Source organism: Aquarana catesbeiana, linkage group LG07 (genome assembly GCF_042186555.1).
Source record: "Aquarana catesbeiana isolate 2022-GZ linkage group LG07, ASM4218655v1, whole genome shotgun sequence".
Taxonomy (NCBI): Eukaryota; Metazoa; Chordata; class Amphibia; order Anura; family Ranidae; genus Aquarana; species Aquarana catesbeiana.
The window spans coordinates 92,660,079-92,680,238 of record NC_133330.1 but is presented as its reverse complement, the minus strand read 5'-3'; the positions used below and the strand labels follow the sequence as shown (position 1 = coordinate 92,680,238).

The window sequence follows — 20,160 nt, the reverse complement described above, 5'->3', positions numbered from 1 at the left end:
ACCCCAATTTTACGTATATACTCATATATCTTTTTCATATACTCACCATATATTTACCATCTATGAGATTTTATTTTATATATGTCAGTTAATTCCATTTATCTTTCATATATATATGTTTCCACTTCCATTGTGTAATTATCATGCATTTTCCACTCATTATGGTTTGTATAGTTACTGGTGGCAGCAGTCACCCTGTTCCGGAACTTCTGTATGTTTGTATGCCTATATACATTTAATTTTGATTAGTTTTGTCAGTTCCCACATGTCATCTATATTCATGAGGGCAGCTTCCACGCATGCGCATTGGTAGTCTGCACGTATGGCTCCAACCTCTCTCCCTCTATTTATTTACACCCCTATTGCAATAGCGAATATATATATATATATATATATATATATATATATATATATATATAGTACGCATCGCCTATGGCGCTGTTCTCTATATAAATACTTCCCCTCGTCCCCCCCCCCCCTGTTTTTAGCTTCTTATATGTCCATTTTATTACACTTTATAGCCTTCGGATCAGTATACATTTCTCTCCGCCCCATCTCCTCCCCCCCATCTCCTAATCAGACCATGTCTGTTGAGAAAGGGGCGCGACTTGCAGTACATCCAAGTGCGCATGCCCAGGAAACGCGTCCATTACCGATGACATCATCCCCTTGCAGCCAGCTGTCTCCTGTGTCTCAAGCCTTGCTTTGAGGCCACCTTCCGTAGCCGGCCTTCACAACATCCGGAAGAGCTTTTAAACTACATTCACAGCACAGACCACATATGGCACAGTTCTGGGAGCGCCATCTGAGACATCTAATACCATGCTTGTTTCTTCTTGCTAAATGTGAGTTTATCTGATTTGTTATTAAAGTGTTATTTTATATAAAAACGACTGCACCCAGAGGCGCCTCTCTACTTGTTGTTTCACTCCTGATCCTTGCATTTTGAGCGTAACACACTCCTGATCCCTGCATTCAGAGCGTAACGCATTCCTGATCCCTGCATTCTGAGCGTAACACACTCCTGATCCCTGCATTCTGAGTGTAACGCACTCCTGATCCCTGCATTCTGAGCGTAACGCAATCCTGATCCCTGCATTCTGAGCGTAACGCAATCCTGATCCCTGCATTCTGAGTGTAACGTAATCCTGATCCCTGCATACTTAGCACAGCGCACTCCTGAACCCTGCATTCTGAGTGCAAAGCACTCCTGATCCCTGCATTCTGAGCGCAACGCACTCCTAAGCACTGCATTCTGATTGTAACGCACTCCTAAACCCTGCACTCCCTTGTAATACTTTTTTTTGTGTCCACTGCTTTTGAGATCTGTTTTGGGGTTAACAATGTATCATCACCCGCAGTAGATCACAAAGGAAGTGCAGTGTGAACACTATGCAGGAAACACACATGGAACATGCCTTCATGGCATCACGTTCTGGTGTGAACTGGCCCTAACAGGACACTGTGTCCAGAGATCTTTATCTTCATCATTGTTGTTCAAGTAGATCTCCATCTCTCTAAGGTTGCCTACCCCTGCTCTAAAGTATATCTAAAGCCTAGACTTTATAGCTGAAATATGATCCAAAACAATTTTTGTACATTCGCACACTAAAAATAAGTTAGCTCTAATGAAGTGTGTCGTATATCTGGCTGCTGCAGTGCTTGTAGTTTCAGCTGTAAAACAGATATCACAGGAGGTCTTCGCTCAGCAGCTCCTCAATTCAGAAAAAGCCTTACATTCTTTACACTGAATGCAAGGCTTTCTGTAAATGGAGGAATTGTGGATAAGCATTACGGTCTCCTCTCCTCCAATCACAGAACTCCCTACATTTAGTGAAAAGAATACAAGGTTGTTTTTGTTTTTTATGAATGGAGAAGGTGCCAAGTGAGTGGCCCTCCTGTGATATCTGTACTACAGCCAGAACATCAAGTCTCAATGCTGGACTTTTGGCACAAACAGAAGGGTGCAGGCTGAATATATGTTAACATTTTAACAAACGCTGCAGCAGTCAGAGATGGGACGCACTTCACTGGAGGTAACATGTTTTTATTGCGCAAATGTACAAAAATTAATTTTCAGCTTCATGTTTTGGGTAGCATAGGGAATAGTTAAAAAATGTAGACATCGGTCCTTTAGAAACTTTCAGGGTTGCCATGGGGCAGTAAAAATTGGCAATGAATCCATGTTTTTACACCCAACCGCCCACCTACAAGCAGCCATGGTGCCATTCGGGTGAGTACACACAATCTCAACGCAACATGCTGAATTTGACAGGTGCCACTGCCTGTCAAACTCTTCCATGTAACGGAATAGGCAGTTTCAGCACGGTCCTGCAATTCAAAATCACCATTTGGCAGTAAAAAAAAGAAGGCATCAAGAGTCTTTATTGCCCTCTACTTCCTAACCACAAGTCTTTGGGAAGGTGTCTAACCGTCACAACAACTGGATTGCAATGATTAATGTATTTTCCTTAATCCTAACCTATGTGTTGCCTTTTCTGATTGCCCTTGGCAGCCCTGTTTCATAACAACGAAAAATAGAGGTCAGTGAGTCTCCACAGATGCTGAAGGCAACAAAAGAAGCTTTTGAAAGCAGCACTTGAGGGATTAATTGGACTCCTGTACAGCATCAGTTTACAAGGCCCAAGAGGCTGCCTCACTTCATTCGTGGATTTCATGCAATAACCTGGGTAAAAGGAGTTTAAACTGCTCAGACAAGCATACTTAAAGTAAACCTCTCCTGGAAGAAATATGGGATTGGTCTTTGCTGGCCCTTTCTTGAAACAGGTACCTGGTCAATATGCTTAAATGCTACCTTCAATACATTGAGTTTCTGATCTGGAACAAGTTTACTAATCAATATTTGTTCTGGGTCACTGACTCAAAGTATTGAAGCCAAAGGGTTGCATGACAGCCAGGCAACTAGCATTTGCAGAATGAGAAATCAGCTCCATGTTTCAGGAAATGTTTACTTTAATAACTTGGCTTCTGGAAGGTGCTACCCCATTCATGACCACTATTTTACTTTAACTGTCAATTGCGTGATCATGCAACATGGTGCGCAAATTTTTATATCTTTTTTTTTTTTCACACAAATAGAGCTTTCTTTTGGCAGTATTTATTCATCATCTTTTTTTTCACACAAATTGAGATTTATTTTGGCAGTATTTGATCACCACTTGTTTTTTTATTTTTATTATATAAATGAAAAAGACCAAACATTTTGAAAAAACCCCCAATATTTTCTACTTTTTGTTATAAGACATCCAATAAATTCAAATTTCTTCATAAATTTCGGCCAAAATGTATACTGCTGCATGTCTTTGGTGAAAACCAATCTGCGTTTTTGAGGACACTGATATAGTTCTAATCGCGATCAAGATACTGATCCGTACAGACAGCATACTAGTAATGGCGGTGATCAGCAACATATAGTGTGACTGCGATTATGTGGCAGGAAATCTAGCGCTAACCTACACTGGCTGGGGGAAAACTAACTGACACTGACTTCACTAGTGACACTGATACAGTGATTAGTGATAATAATGTACACTGTACTATCAGCACTGGCTGAAAAGGAATATCATTAAGGGAAATCGAGGGGTTAACTGCATGTCAAGTGTAATGTATGCTGCTTTTGCTAACGGACCTGTCTGCTTTTTCTCCCTGAAATTGATTTCAGGGAGAAGAAACAAATCGCTGTCTGTTTATCAACACACAACTCTGTGCTGTGATTGGCCACAGCCAAAATCAATGGCTGAAATCTGCCGACAAACTTGTGCTTCGTCCAATCACAGCATGGCTCAGCAGGGGGCGCACCTCCTAACCAGGAAGTGCGTTGCGGTACATAAGTTGTGGTGCCTGGCTATGCCACCCACTCACTGTACATCCACTGTGGTTGGCAAGAGGTTAAAGTTGAATTTCAGCTTTCATTTGATTTGAAATAGTTTGTTTGGGGATTTTCCTTAATCCTAACCTATGTGTTGCCTTTTCTGATTGCCCTTGGCAGCCCTGTTTCATAACAATGAAAAATAGAGGTCAGACACAAAAATTTATGCAAAACTCATAGCAGCCAGATTAGTAAATATTATGCCCTCACTGATCCACCCTGACCAATCCGGATTCACAAAAGGTAGGCAAACGTTTGATGCAACCCGTAGAATCATTAATATAATCCACCATGCTGAGTCTGAGCGAACGCCTTCTCTGCTTCTATCTCTAGATGCAGAGAAGGCGTTTGATAGAGTCAATTGGATCTACCTCCAAGCTACACTCCTTAAATTCGGCCTCCAAGGTCCCATTCTTTCCGCTATAATGGCCTTATACTCAAAACCTTCAGCCCAGGTTTATACCTCTGAGATGCTATCTAAACCATTTCCAATTTCTAATGGCACTCGCCAGGGCTGCCCCTTATCACCCATAATCTTCAACTTAATGATGGAACCACTGGCTGAACATATTAGAATAAATAAATCCATCACAGGTTTCAAAATTGGTAAATTAGAACACAAGATCAACCTGTTTGCTGACGACGTCATCATAATGGTAACCAACCCTATATCCTCCCTGGCTTCGATACAATCTATACTACAAAAATTTAGTACCATTTCTTACTATAAGGTAAATGAAAATAAGTCATATATTCTGGACCTAGGTCTAGATGCCATAACCAGCAACCTTCTACGAAACTTCTATACATATCCATGGGCAGATACAGGTATATCATATCTAGGAATCACACTTACTAAATGCACCAGAAACCTCTTCACCAATAACTACACCGAACTGAAAAGGATGCTTATTAAAGAAACCTCCAAACTTTCAAAATTTGAATTTTCATGGACTGGTAGGCTAGCAGCATTTAAAATGCTCATACTCCCTAGATTGCTCTACACATTCCGCACTCTTCCTATTCCACTTACCAATACATACATCAAATCTCTTCAATCAATTGTACACCACTACATTTGGCAAAGTAAGAAACCTAGATGTAGTCATCTCAAAACTACTAAACATAAACTGGCGGGTGGCCTGGGATACGTAAATATTAAAGATTATTATTTAGCTACCGTTCTATCTCAACTGAAGGAATGGGTAAGCACGCACACTACTACATTATGGGGAAACATTGAAAACAACATGACTCCAGGGCCCAACCTTAAATACTGGTTATTCAGCACTACAATCAAACGCCCAAATCTTCGATTATATTCGCCAACCATACAAGCTTCGGTTAGGGCTTGGACAATACTACACTCCGCGAAATGGTCCCAATTACCAACCAAAAGCATTCCAATACCTATCCAAACCCTACAATTACTGTCACCTGATTTGACTATTCCCAAATGGATAACAGACCAAAACCCTCATACCACAGACGTCAGAGCTAAGATACTGCATAAACCCTTTACCCAATTACAATCTCAATACCAAGCACCCTCCACAGACTTCTTTAGTTGTACCAGAATTCAACAATGCCTATCGGCTCACCCACGATTAGAAGGAGAATTACCACTTAAAATGTGGAACTACTACTTCTCCAATAACACACCTACCAAAGGCACCTCACTAATATACTCTACTCTGCAGGAAAAAACAGTATTCCTAAAATCTAAACCATACACAGACTGGGAAAAAGAATTGCATCTACAATTCTCAGAACAACAATGGCAAAAGGCAATTCAATCCACATACAAATCCACTAGCTGCACCTCTCTATGGGAATTAATGCATAAAATACACCTAAGATGGTACCTAACACCACAGAGATTGGCCAAATTTCATCCACAATCCTCATCCAAATGTTGGAGAGAATGTGACCACATAGGCACCTTATCTCACATTCTATGGTCGTGTCCAGTCTTAAAAACCCTCTGGCAAGAGGTGGAATACATTATACAAGACATCTGTCACCTTCCCATCAAACTCACTCCACAACTGGCCATACTGAACTTGAACACTGAACTATTACCACCATCTTTTAGACTTGTAATCACACACATACTTCTAGCTACTAGGTTACTCATAACTAGAAAATGGAAAACAAACTTACCCCCAACATTAACAGAAGTCATAACACTAGTTCACTCCCACTTCGCATATGAACTAATTATTTCAAAAGGAAAACCCTCTTATGGGAAAATTCACAAACTATGGCACCCCTGGTCAAATTGGTACGCACAAAAACTTACCTGATAATTTTCTGATACTACTTACACATACTCGTTCCACATTGTTCTCTTCACTCAATACATGACAATGCTCTCCACCCTCACCCACTACTCCTCCTACCCCCTCCCCTCACCCACCCACCCTTTTTTCTTCTTTCTATTATTTATCCCCAACTACCTTACTTTCTACTATCTCTACTACACGTTACATACAGTTCCGTACAAGTACGAATAGCTCTCATAATTATACTCAAGTTTGATAAGTACTCTAGACAAGATACGTTCCAACACAATCCTACACTTGAAGTTATACAACCTAAACTTCTGAGTATTAACTTCCTTTCGTACGAATGGTTAATGTTATTCTAAGTTGTTAAACGATTACTGTTTAAAATGTCTCTACATCATGGGACTGAAGGTTACCACAACCACCCATGCTACAGCATGAGCCCGCACGGGGTACATGGGGATAATAATCCACACACCTTATCTTACCTTCAACACCTGTTATAGTTATATTACTCTCACCACAATTGACGAATGAATATTGATATGTAATTCTTTCAACTGTATGTAATAAGAATGTGATTTTTGACAATGTCTGTTCAATCTTTCATTGAAATCTTCAATAAAAACGATTGAAACAAAAAATAGAGGTCAGTGAGTCGCCACAGATGCTGAAGGCAACAAAAGAAGCTTTTGAAAGCAGCACTTGAGGGATTAATTGGACTCCTGTACAGCATCAGTTTACAAGGCCCAAGAGGCTGCCTCACTTCATTTGTGGATTTCATGCAATAACCTGGGTAAAAGGAGTTTAAACTGCTCAAGTTGGTTCCTAGTTGGCAGACTTATTACTGCCTGGCTGCATTACAGTAATAAATCATGAGGGTTCAATGGGCATTAAGTATTGACACCACACTACAAAGTCAGCCAGACTGGGCCAAGCTGTAGATCCCCTAACTGCATATTTTAGGCAGTTATAGACCATTAAAAAGTATATACATACACATGTCCATAATGTGTTTATCACCTAACGCTCTCCTTTTAACATTTACCCACCAGGTGTTTTAGAAGAGGCCGAGTTTTATAACATTGCTTCATTGGTCAAAATAATCCATGAAAGAATGGACGAAATTGAGGCCAGCAAGGTAAAAAAATGTCTTATGTCTTAATAGCACATTGATAGTTAAAGTTATGCATTTATATAATACTTGTTGCTAGAACTCTAGCATCACATAATTGTTTAGTTGTTCATAGAATTAAGCTTTTCAGCTGAGCAGGTGAGTGGGTAAGGAAGACAGAGGGCAATTAGCTCGTAGGTCAGCAATGGGATGCCTTTCTATTGGAATGTAGTTTTCAGAGCACGAACAGAAGAAGCAGAGACCGATTGAATACAGTTTGAAGAAAAGCTACAGTGATTGATCTTGGTGACCTGGGGAAAAGGCAGGGAGAGTGTTGGGGTCTAAAAAGGATAATTGTACTAAAAGTACACCAGAATTCCCTGCAGATAATGTTGACACCAAGATCCATCCACGGTGACTGTCAATAACCATGTGGTAAAGATGCTAATGGCACGCATGTTCCTCTGTCACCAGGAATCAAGAGAAAGGCAAGATTATACAATTTTTCCTTGCTGTTTACTAGTGTAGCAGCACACCCATAATCAAGCTTGTGATATCTTTTAAGGTACAAAGGAATATACAGTTTTTTAGAGACAAATTGACATGGAGGAGAACAAATATACAGTGCCTTGCAAAGATATTCACCCCCCTTGGCTTTTTACCTATTTTGTTACATTACAGCCTTTAGTTCAATGTTTTTTTAATCTGAATTATATATGATGGATCAGAACAAGTTGGTGAAGTAAAATTAGAAAAATATATACATGAAACTATTTTTCAGAAATAAAAAAATGATAATTGGCATGTGCGTATGTATTCACCCCCTTTGTTATGAAGCGCATACAAATCTCTGGTGCAACCAATTACCTTCAGAAGTCACATAATTAGTGAAATGATGTCCACCTGTGTGCAATCTAAGTGTCACATGATCTGTCATTACATATACACACCTTTTTGAAAGGCCCCAGAGGCTCCAACACCTAAGCAAGAGGCACCACTAACCAAACACTGCCATGGAGACCAAGGAACTCTCCAAACAAGTAAGGGACAATGTTGTTGAGAAGTACAAGTCAGGGTTAGGTTATAAAAAATATCCAAATCTTTGATGATCCCTAGGAGCACCATCAAATCTATCATAACCAAATGGAAAGAACATGGCACAACAGCAAACTTGCGAAGAGAAGGCCGCACACCAAAACTCACAGACTGGGCGAGGGGGACCTTAATCACAGAGGCAGCACAGAGACCTAAGGTAACCCTGAAGGAGCTGCAGAGTTCCACAGCAGAGACTGGAGTATCTGTACATAGGACGACAATAAGCCATACACTCCATAGAGTTGGGCTTTATGGCAGAGTGGCCAGAAGAAAGCCATTACTTTCAGCAAAAAACAAAATGGCACATTTTGAGTTTGGAGAGACGTGGGAGACGTGGGAGACTCCCAAATTGTATGGAGGAAGGTTCTCTGGTCTGATGAGACTAAAATTGAACTTTTTGGCCATCAAAGAAAATGCTATGCCTTGTGCAAACCCAACACATCACATCACCCAAAGAACATCACCCCCACAGTGAAACATGGTGGTGGCAGCATCATGCCGAGGGGATGTTTTTCAGCAGTCGAGACTGGGAATCTGGTCAGAGTTGAGGGAAAGATTGATGGTGCTAAATACAGGGATATTCTTGAGCAAAACCTGTACCACTCTGTGTGGGATTTGAGGCTAGGATGAAGGTTCACCTTCCAGCAGGACAATGACCCCAAACACACTGCTAAAGCAACACTTGCGTGGTTTAAGGGGAAACATGTAAATGTGTTGGAATGGCCTAGTCAAAGACCAGACCTCAATCCAATAGAAAATCTGTGGTCAGGCTTAAAGATTGCTGTTCACAAACACAAACCATCCAACTTGAAGAAGCTGGAGCAGTTTTGCAAGGGGGAATGGGCAAAAATCCCAGTGGTAAGTTGTGGCAAGCTCATTAGATACTTATCCAAAGTGACTTGGAGCTGTGATAGCCGCAAAAGGTGGCTCTACAAAGTATTGACTTTAGGGGGGGTGAATAGTTATACACACTGACTTTTTCTGTTATTTTGTCCAATTTGTTGTTTGCTTCACAATAAAAAAAAAAAATCTTCAAAGTTATGGGCATGTTCTGTAAATTAAATGATGCAAATCCTCAAACAATCCATGTTAATTCCAGGTTGTGAGGCAACAAAACACGAAAAATGCCAAGGGGGATGAATACTTTTGTAAGGCACTGTAAATTGCCTGGTAGCCTAAAATTGCAGCATTCAATAAACAGGTATTTTCATAGCATTGCTGTCAAACTTCTGGGTTGCGACCTATATTGATCCCAAAAGCTTACTGAGTTTGTTGTTTGTTCCTTTCTGATGCTTTGCCAGGCTCTAGCTGCAGCTGTCTTCAGTTGTTCTTTGTGGGTCTTTCTGTCTCCTTTAGTTTTGCCTTCAGCAATTCTTTGAAGAGGTATAATTGATATTTTTACAATTTTACGGCTAGTACTTTGTTTGAGCCAGGTGCATTCAGAGTGTATGAATCTTGGTGCCTATACTGTATTGATAAGGGTTTATTGAACAATGCATGGTTGGCAATGCAACTGGGCTTGAATTGCTGCCATATTGACACATGCTACTTTTTAGTTTAGAGATGCAAAGAAGTCTGTCTTAGTCCACTTTGTAGAAAATAGAATATAAGCACACCTTGTTTTCTTGGGTAACTGTTGAGATGTCTTTCCCTCACTCCCTGTTCCAATGATTACTAACAGGAAGTGAGGCAATGGAACATGGACAGCAAAAAAGCCTGACAAAAGTTCTGTTTTCACATTCTAATAAAATATATTCTTTTTTTGTGATTGCTTGATACCATATGTTATAGAAGATACATTATATAGAAATCATATTGCCACAGTGAGCAGCGATACAGTTATTATTATAATACATACAGTGAGCATATATAGTAGTACCGGTATAGAGAGAGCCCTAAATTTATGTTGCCATTATAGTATATCTAAAGTACATACAGCAAAAAGTCTGTCAATCAGTAAGGAGATTAAAAATCCATGCAAGGGGCATTGCAAAAACTATTGACACAGAATATTACATTGTGTTCAATGCACTCGGAGGCTCTGGGAATTTTATACTTGAACATGTAGTCAGTCAATCAATCAAGCTCAATAGCTCTGGGATGGTGGCTCCCACACAACAAGGCTTCCCTCGATGGGGACCCAATAGTAACTCAAACCAAAGCAATACAGAAAGGAGTCATGAACCAAAACTGGATGAAAGAGTTCAAGGTCATTTTAAGTGTTGGTAAAAAAAAGTCATATAATAACAGCCAACACCACTGCCCCTTCATCAGGGCTCAACACAGGATAAAATTTTGATTCAGATATCTATATTAAAACCAGTATTGTACAGAAGGCGCATGCGCGGCTGCCTGAGAGGACAGTAATGCCGGCTTAGAGCTCCGCTCCATTGACGTCCGCGCCGGAGGACTACAGGTCCCAGAGGTCCTTATTTTTCATAAAAACAGCAGGCATTCATGCCACAAAGCCTCAGGTACAACCTAGTATGGTTTTGAGGGGCACAAGAACGAAATTTAAAGCCGGCATTAACAAAGAAACTCTGCCTCAGCCGTCTTCCAAGATGGCGGCGGCAATCCCCTCACAGTCTAATACCTCACAAAAGGCTAAACCTCTAAAAAACAAACTTAATGCTGTGGATGTTAATGAGGAGTCTGATTCTGACTCTGGAAACTCTCAAACAGATCTTCAATCTGCCTTATTTAAAAAATGTGAGAGTATTTTACAGAAAGCTTTAAAACAAACATCAGACCACATTACGGATAAACTGACAAGAGAAATCAGAGAACTGAGACCAGAGATCAGAGATTCGTGTAGATGATATTGAACACCAAACTCAGCATTATATTTCTGAATTTAAAAATCTAAAAGAAGAGAATGTTATTTTACAATCTCGTTTAGAGGACCAGGAGAATAGAGACAGACGGGCTAATCTACGGATCAGGGGTATCTCTCAGTCTGTCATAGATGTGCAAGCCTATATCACTGCATTATTTCAGGAATTACAACCTAGTATTCCTATAGAGAGATTAGAGATGGACAGAGTGCACAGAGCATTGGCTCCACGCAAATATAATGGCCCTCCTAGGGACATAATTGCTAAAATGCATTACTACCGCACAAAAGAGCAATTGCTTACAGCAGCTAGAGGAAAAGATTCCCTCACTTTCCAGGGTCAAGTCTATCAGATATTTGCAGACTTATCCCCTATTACAGTGGCTAAAAGACGCGCTCTTAAACCCCAATTACAATTACTTCAACAGCATCACATCACCTATCGTTGGGGGTTCCCTTTTTCTCTCAAATTCACACACTTGGAAACTAGATATGTTTGTCGTTCTTCAGAGGACTTACAATCAGCCTTACTTGAATTGGGCCTTACTGATCAGCTCCCATCTACAGAATTATCCCGTAGAAGATCAGGCTCCAGATCACCTCAACAAAATACAGCAGCAGACCTAAATCCATCTATTTCTCCTTGCCAAAATCTACATAAGTGTGGTCGCTTTGAAAATCCAACTCCTAACACTGAAGATTCGATGGATTGATTTTCATATATTTCATGATTCACTCATCTATTTTCTTTTTCAGATCTACAGGACCATTCGATGTCTAAAATGACTTAATTTCTAAGACAAAATGTTTTCAATCTTTTGATCTCCCTACATGTACATCATTTGATGCATTTATATATTTAGTTGAAGTCTTTTTACTACAGAGGTAATTTACTGGTTAGTTCAGGCTTCGATAGATTATGGTGTTTTTGTTTTTTTTTTTAAGGGAAAAAAGAAAGAAAATTTCATCTATTATTATATATATAGTTGACCTTATGGTTCCTGTGGTTCTTCGGCGGTGTTTGTCCTTTCTGGAACTACGTGCTGCCCCCTTTGCCACCCTCAGACCCTTGCTATTATTATGCAGGATTCTGATGATGGCTTTGGAGCCCCTGGGGGTCTTTTCATGACTCCCAGGAGTTGCTCCCACACCCTAATGATTTTTCATTACTTAATATCTGAATACTATTATATTAGGGTTATTTGTTCAAACATTATTTATCCTCACTCTATCTTTTCCTCTCTTCTTCTTTCTCTCGAGGTGATGACTAATATGCTAATTGTAGACCATATCTCTTGTCTAATGATAATCAATTTTATATTGCTATGGCTCCCATAAACATTTTATCCCTAAATGTGCAAGGATTTAATATCCCACAAAAGCGAACAAAAGCTATGTGATCATTTTCAGCTAAGAAAGCACATATAATCTGCTTACAGGAAACACACTTCATTGATAAATCTTCCCCTAAATTCCTCTCCACCTCTTATCCACAATTTTACACTGCTTCTACCACAGTTAAGCAACGTGGAACTCTTATAGGTTTTCATCGCTCCATGCCATTTACTTTATTGACACAACTTAAAGATCCAGAGGGAAGATATATACTTCTCACTGGTTACTTATCGGAAATTCCCATCACAATAGTATCATACTATGCCCCGAATAAAAAACCAGAAGCTTTCTTATCACATCTTTTCCAAGTGGTTGAAACACACAAAATTGGTACCGTTATCATATGTGGAGATTCGAATACAACAATATTCCCTTTTTTAGATAAGTCTCCCTCTTCTCCTATCATAAACTCCAACAAATTAAACCTCCAACATTTACTTACTAAACATGGTTTGGTGGATACGTGGCGTGAAACTAACCCTACTAGCAGACGTTTTACACCTTACTCTTATCCGCATAAATCTTTTTCTTGTATCGATCATATTCTAGTCCCCTCAAGTATGCTTCCTGAAATTTTATCATCCAACATTCTTCCGTTTACTTGGCCAGACCATTGTGCAATTTGAACTACTATTGCTTCCACTGTTCCCAGGTCATACGATACAACTTGGTATATAAATGACTCTACATTAGCTAACCCAGTTCATCGTCTTGAGATCGAAGGAGCACTAAATGATTATCTTTACTCTAATGATACAGGTGATGTTTCGGATCTTACATTATGGGAAGCTCATAAAGCTGTCATTCGGGGCAAATTGATACAGCAAGCCACAAAACTCAAAAGAGAACGTAAACTTATGTTTGCTAAGTTGGAAACTAATTTTAACTCATGTCATAATGCATTTCAATTATCCCCGAATCCCACTACTAATGCTAAACTAGATAAAGCCCGCCTAGATTTAGATTTATTTTTAACGGATTCAGCAGATAAACTTTTACGTAAACGACAACATATACAATACATCAAAGCAAATAAACCTGACTCCCTCATGGCCAGGAGTTTAAAATCAATAAATCACACAAAGTCTTCCATAAGGCTGAAAACATCTCGTGACACATATACTAGTAATCCGATTAAAATTTTAGAAGTGTTCCGTTCTAATCTAGCTAAATTATACTCCCCCACAACTGATTTTAACCGGACCAACGCTAATAATCTATTTTCTAATATTAAACTTCCCACTCTTAATACTGAGCAATGAGGGAGACTTGAGCGCCCTATCACAACTAATGAAATCCAGATTGCTATAAAAGAATTGAAATTACATAAAAGACCAGATCCTGATGGGTTCTCGGCATCATATTACAAAAATTTTGAGCACATTTTAACTCCAATCTTAACCAGGGTGCTTAATTCTCTCTTGGCTGGACACTCGTTTACTCCTGAATCATTAACATCTATCATAGTTATGCTACCCAAACCACACTCTGACAATACTTCTTGGTCTAACTTTTGCCCCATTTCCCTCCTTAATTTAGATATTAAATTACTAGCCAGGATTCTTGCTTCACGCCGGAATAATTTCATAGGCCACCTAATACATCCAGATCAAACTGGTTTTATAACCAAGAGACAAGCAGGAGATAATATTAGACAAGCTCTTTTACTCATTCACGCTGCTAAATCCAGACGTATCCCAACTTGTCTTCTATCATTGGATATTCGAAAGGCATTTGACTCAGTCACATGGCCTTATATGCAATATACGCTCCAACAGTGGGGTTTTGGTGAACATTTCTTGACTTGGGTCTCCTCTCTCTATAACAATCCTAAAGCATATATCAAATACGCTGGTTACAAGTCAGCAATGCTGGATATTAGAGGAAGCCCAAGACAGGGCTGTCCCTTATCCCCGTTACTATTCGCCCTACTTATAGAACACTTGGCACAACTAATTAGATCCAACCCAGACATTAGAGGTATTGAATTAGGTGGTCATTATCACAAACTTTGTCTTTTTGCGGACGATATACTTATTTTCTTATCTCATCCCCACATTTCTGCTCCAAATCTACTCAATATATTAGATACATTTTCTCATATATCTGGACTCATCGTAAACCACACCAAATCGAATGCACTGAATGTCTCTATAAAACAATCTGACCTTCTTCAGGCTCAATCCTCTTTACCTTTCAATTGGGTTAATCGTCATTTACCATATTTAGGAGTACTCCTCACTTCTTCATTATCTTATCTTTTGCAGCCAATTATCTACCTTTGTTAAAACAAACTACATCCTTAATGAAACAATGGTCCTCATTACAATTATCGTGGTTGGGACGGATAAATGCTGTAAAAATGTCAATACTGCCAAAGTTGTAATATTTATACAGGGTGCTTCCAGTATCTTTACCGTCATACTTCTCACGTCTCACACAACGTAGGGTTATGTCTTTTATTTGGGATAACAAACCACAAACCACGTGTTCCAAAATCCACTTTATATCTTAGCAAATCTTGTGGGGGATTGGGACTACCAAACTTCTCCTCTTATTATTATGCAGCCCAATTATCAGTACTAACTAAATATCATTCAACTGAGGACATACCCTTGTGGGTATCTATTGAATCCATTGACTGTGATCCCATCTCAACTGCCAATCTTCTATGGATTCTACCAAAAGATAGATTTCATCTCAACAACCCCATCACGAAACATTCATTGGCTATTTGGGATAGGTTCAACAACTCATATAGTCTAAAATCAAAACATAATCCTCTCCTCTCTTTTCTTGGGAATCCAGCCTTTTACCCTGCGTGGAAATTTGAACATTTGATAACAATGATTGGTCTAATATTTGGTTAGCTACCAAATCACCATCTCCTAATTGTTTCGCCTTGGAAACCAACTTCAAAGTTCTAGCAAGATGGTACTTAGTACCAGCGAGAATAGCAAAATTCTCCCCTTCTTATCCCAATACTTGTTTTAGAGGTTGCTCTTCACCAGGTACACACTACCACATCTGGTGGGATTGTCCAGTAGTTCAAGAATTTTGGAAAGATATTTTCGCAATGGCTTCTAAGGCTCTAGACTTCCCTATTACTCCAGACCCAGCCATTGCACTTCTGAATCTTCAACCAGCTTCACTCACCAGGACACAATTCAAACTACTTATTCTCATTAATACTGCAGCCAAGCAAACTATAGCCAAGGTATGGAAGAATAAGAATTTAATTGCGGCAGAGGTCAAACATAGAATGAACAAAGCTCTCATTTTTGCTAAAATGACAGCTATTGAAGAAAATAATATCAACAAATTCCTTTTAATTTGGCAACCATGGATAAAACACTTCTTTACCTCTGATTTCGACCAGTCATTGTTGTCACCATGCTAAAATCCTTGTGTTATTGTTATTATATAACTTGTTCATGTCATGGTCCAAGTCATCACCTCGAGAGAGACTCCTTTCTTTTCTTTCCCTCTCTTCTCTTTCCCCCTTTTTTTTCTCTCCTTCTTCTACCTTTTCTTTTATACTCTAAGCCAGGGATCCTCAAACTACAGCCCTTCAGCTGTTGCGGAACTACACATCCCATGAGGCATTGTAAAACTCTGACATTCACAGACATTACTAGGCATGATGGGAATTGTAGTTCCTGAACAACTGGAGGGCCGTAGTTTGAAGACCCCTGCTCTAAGCTTATATATTAAGCTAATGATGAATTTGGGATACCTTATCATTTCAAATACTAATCTATACCTCAATAACTTGGAGATTTAATTATACTATGTAGAGTCGATTTTTTTCTCTACAATTTTTCTTTACACACTAGGTTATGATTATCTTATGTTTCTCTATGAGATAGTTACATCTTCATATTAAATTTCATTTAAATATAATAATTATAAATAATTTCATTTTCAACTTTGACTATAAATGTCCCCACCCGTCCACAGTTAGTGCCCATATGGGGTGGACGGGTGGTCTGGAGGCATAGTTTAAATTTTAAATTTTGATCTTATATTGGATATGTCTTCTTGCTATAAAGTCTCTAAGTTACATAACCTTTTGCTTTCAGCAAGATCAATTTGAATTTTATATACAAATCAATAATCATATTGTTCTTTTATTTGTATCCCATGCTTTATTATTTATTACTTGTTAAAATTTATATTTTATTTATACAAACTTCAATAAAAATATTGAACAAGAAAACCAGTATTGTACTCTCCTCAATGAGTAACAACTTAACAGCAGTCGCTGAGCAGCAATGAAGACTCTTTGAAGTCACTGTTTTAATTCAAGCTTTATCCTGTGTGGAGCCTTGTTAAAGGGGGTGTGGTGTTGCCCTCAAAACATGTTAGCTGTTTTTATATCACTTGTTTTTTTACCAATAATTAAAATTATCTTGTACTTTTTCATCCAGCATTGGTCTGGCACTCATTTCTGTTTAATATGTTATGTTGTGATGGCAGCTAATGAATACAGTTAGGTCCATATATATTTGCACACAGGCACAAATTTCATATTTTTGGCTCTGTATGCCACCAGAATAAAAGTAAAACGAAAGAAGCCAAATTAATTTGAAGTGCAAACTTTCAGCTTGAACATAAATATCAAGTACAAATTTTAGGAACTGCAACCATTTTTATACACAGCCCCCCCCCCCCCCAATTTTCAGGGGCTGAAATGCAATTGGACAAATTAATATAATCATCAATTAAATGTTAATTTTTTATATTTTGTTGAGAATCCTTTACTGGCAGTGACTGCCTGAAGTCTGGAACCCATAGGCATTACCAAAGACTGGGTTAACTCCTTTCTGATGCTTTGCCAGACTCTAACTGCAGCTGTCTTCAGTTGTTCTTTGTGGGTCTTTCTGTCTCCTTTAGTTTTGCCTTCAGCAAGTGAAATGCATGCTCAATTGAGTTAAGATCAGGCGATTGACCTGGCCATTGAAGAATACTCCACTTCTTTTCCTTCAAAAGCTCCTGGGTTGCTTTTGCAGTGTGTTTTGGATCATTGTACATCTGTTCTGTGAAGCGCCGTCCAATCAACTTTGCTGCATTTGACAGAATCTGGGCTGACAGTATATCTCTAAACACTGCAGAATTCAACCGGCTGCTTCTGTCTTCTGTCACATCATCAATAAACACCAATGACCCAGTGCCACTGGAAGCCATGCATGCCCATGCCATCACACTGCCTCCACCATGTTTTACAGATGACGTTGTGTGCTGTGGATCTTGAGCTATTCCAAGCCTTCTCCACACTTTTTTTTTGTTCCCGTCATTCTGATACAGATTCATTTTAGTTTCATCCATCCAAAGAATGCTTTTCCAGAACTGGTCTGGCTTTTTTAGATGTTTTTTGACAAAGTTCAATCTGGCTTTTCTACTCTTCAGGCTTATGAATGGTTTGCACCTTGTGGTAAACCCTCTGTATCGAGTGCCCGGCATCCACCGAGCGGCTTCTGTTGTAAATTATTACAACAGAAGCAGCTTGCCAGTGGTGTGCGTGCGTGCCCTATGCAGGCAGAAGTGCAGGATTACATATATATATGTGATCCTGTGCATACCTGCCACCCTTTAGCAGTAAAAGTGCTATAGGGTGGCCAGCAAGCAGTTAATATTTAGTACAGGAAAATATAAAAGATGTATTATGTACAGTATATGTGGTGTATGGCAGATATCATAAGATATTGTTATTGGGGCAGATAATACCAGAAAATAAGATTGTCAGTATCAGTAGGAATAAAAAAATATCCTTCTTCAAATTAAACTTAGAAGTCCTGCCTAAGAGGCGCAACATGACTGGCATTCCATATGTGTCCATCCGACTGTTCATAGGTGTAAGGTTCTAATTGACTTGTCACTTTAAGCAGATTGGAAAATTTGGATTGTCCCTGTTTTGATAATACTGATCTCCTAACCCTAACTATAGATCCAGGATGAAAATTTACCTCCGTAGCCAAGTGAAGAATGGAGATTGAGATAAACACTAGCTGCAGAATGCTTTGTGTAGCTGCTGCCTTGTGGTGCTGAACTGGCTAACTGGCTAACAATATCAACTAGAGGGGGGAGCTTCTGAGCAGGAAGAGTCAGGCAGCAGTGCACTGTGGGAACTGTAGTCAGGAGGTGAGAGATTCTACTGCAATCAAGAGCTTTTGAACTGCATTTCCCAGAGGGAGATTGCCAGTAGGAGGGGAAAAAGCTGTATTTTGTCGGGCTCTACAGGTCACGGCTTCCTCTTGCCATGAGGTGGACCAGAGAGTGCACATTGCTGTCCAGTATGCACCATCACTGCTATATATCAGTGGCCTGAGTGGGATCTGGAGTGCTGAGTTCGGGAGTGCCGACGGACAGAGCCAGCTGGGTACAGAGCAGAGAGTGGACTAATCGCTATGTGTGATCGGATGGTGAGCTGTATTATCACTGGAACTGGTGAGCTGCTATTGTGTGAAATTATAATCTGCTGCTAGAGAGACCTTTAATAACTGACCATACAGCCATCTAGTAGCCTTATTGCTGCCTGCAGGCTTTACGGGGACTAGTCTCATGTACACCAGCAGTACAATTAAGCCCCAACGCTAGCCGGCTGAAGAGGTAGGACTAAAGACTGCCTCTTTACAGCTACTACACAGAGACATTTACTTATTGCTAATGTAAAGAGGTACCTCTTAAGGCACATTGCACCACATCCTAGCCATCCTCCTAGAGTGGACTTTAGATGAATTAGTATTACTTTTTATTGCAGTTAATGCTTATATGCATTGTTTATAGCTGACTTTGCTGATGTATGAGTTAATTCCAGTCTACTGGTACAAAACTCTATTCTAAGTAACTTTGGCATAGTGATTATATTGTCTAGCATAGTGGTTCTCAACCTTAGTCCTCAAGTACCCCCAACAGGTCATGTTTTGGGAACTTCCCTTAGGTAAAATAGCTCTTATCAATACCATGTAATTAATATTGATTTAAAACAGCTGTGCAAAGTAAAGGAAAACCTAAAAACAAGGCCTGTTGGGGGTACTTGAGGACTGAGGTTCAGAACCACTGGTCTAGTGGATTGTGTATGAACCTACCTTCTGTATGCTCAATCCAACATTCATTCTAATCCATACCAATATATTGAGTTCATATACCACTAAACGGTCTTGCGTCTATTTCCTCATACTAATTTACAGTCGAGTTAAAAGTATCCACACTTGTGTTCCTATAAATGCGTGCAGTAACTTTCACTCAACCAGGTGTTCAAGAGGGGCTGGGGTTGTTCTTGCAGTCGAGGTGCAGAACAGGGAAACCAATATACCAAGCAACTCTTTCTGAGGTGGCACTACACTTCTCTTACACTGTGTTTCTGATCAGTATTTGCCTTACTTTTATCTTGCTGATTTTTAACAGTCTTAGCAATCAATAAATTGAGAGGTACTGGACTTTGTGGGGTTTTTTACATTTTTAAATTTAGCTCATAGTTTAGAGGTGCATATTTCTGCCATGTGGTAGGCCTCAGGTGATTCTTGCATCTGTGCATCTGTCACCT

At 39.5% G+C, this 20,160-nt stretch overlaps 1 protein-coding gene across 1 annotated transcript in view; it reads left to right on the top strand.

Annotated features, from left to right (window-relative positions):
• Window positions 1-20,160, top strand: part of KCTD17 (potassium channel tetramerization domain containing 17) — a 72,208-nt gene that overhangs the window by 10,319 nt on the left and 41,729 nt on the right. Inside the window, exon 3 of the mRNA XM_073592488.1 lies at window positions 7,233-7,318. Within this exon, the coding sequence (XP_073448589.1) occupies window positions 7,233-7,318 (86 nt within the window). The remainder of the gene's footprint in view (window positions 1-7,232; window positions 7,319-20,160) is intronic.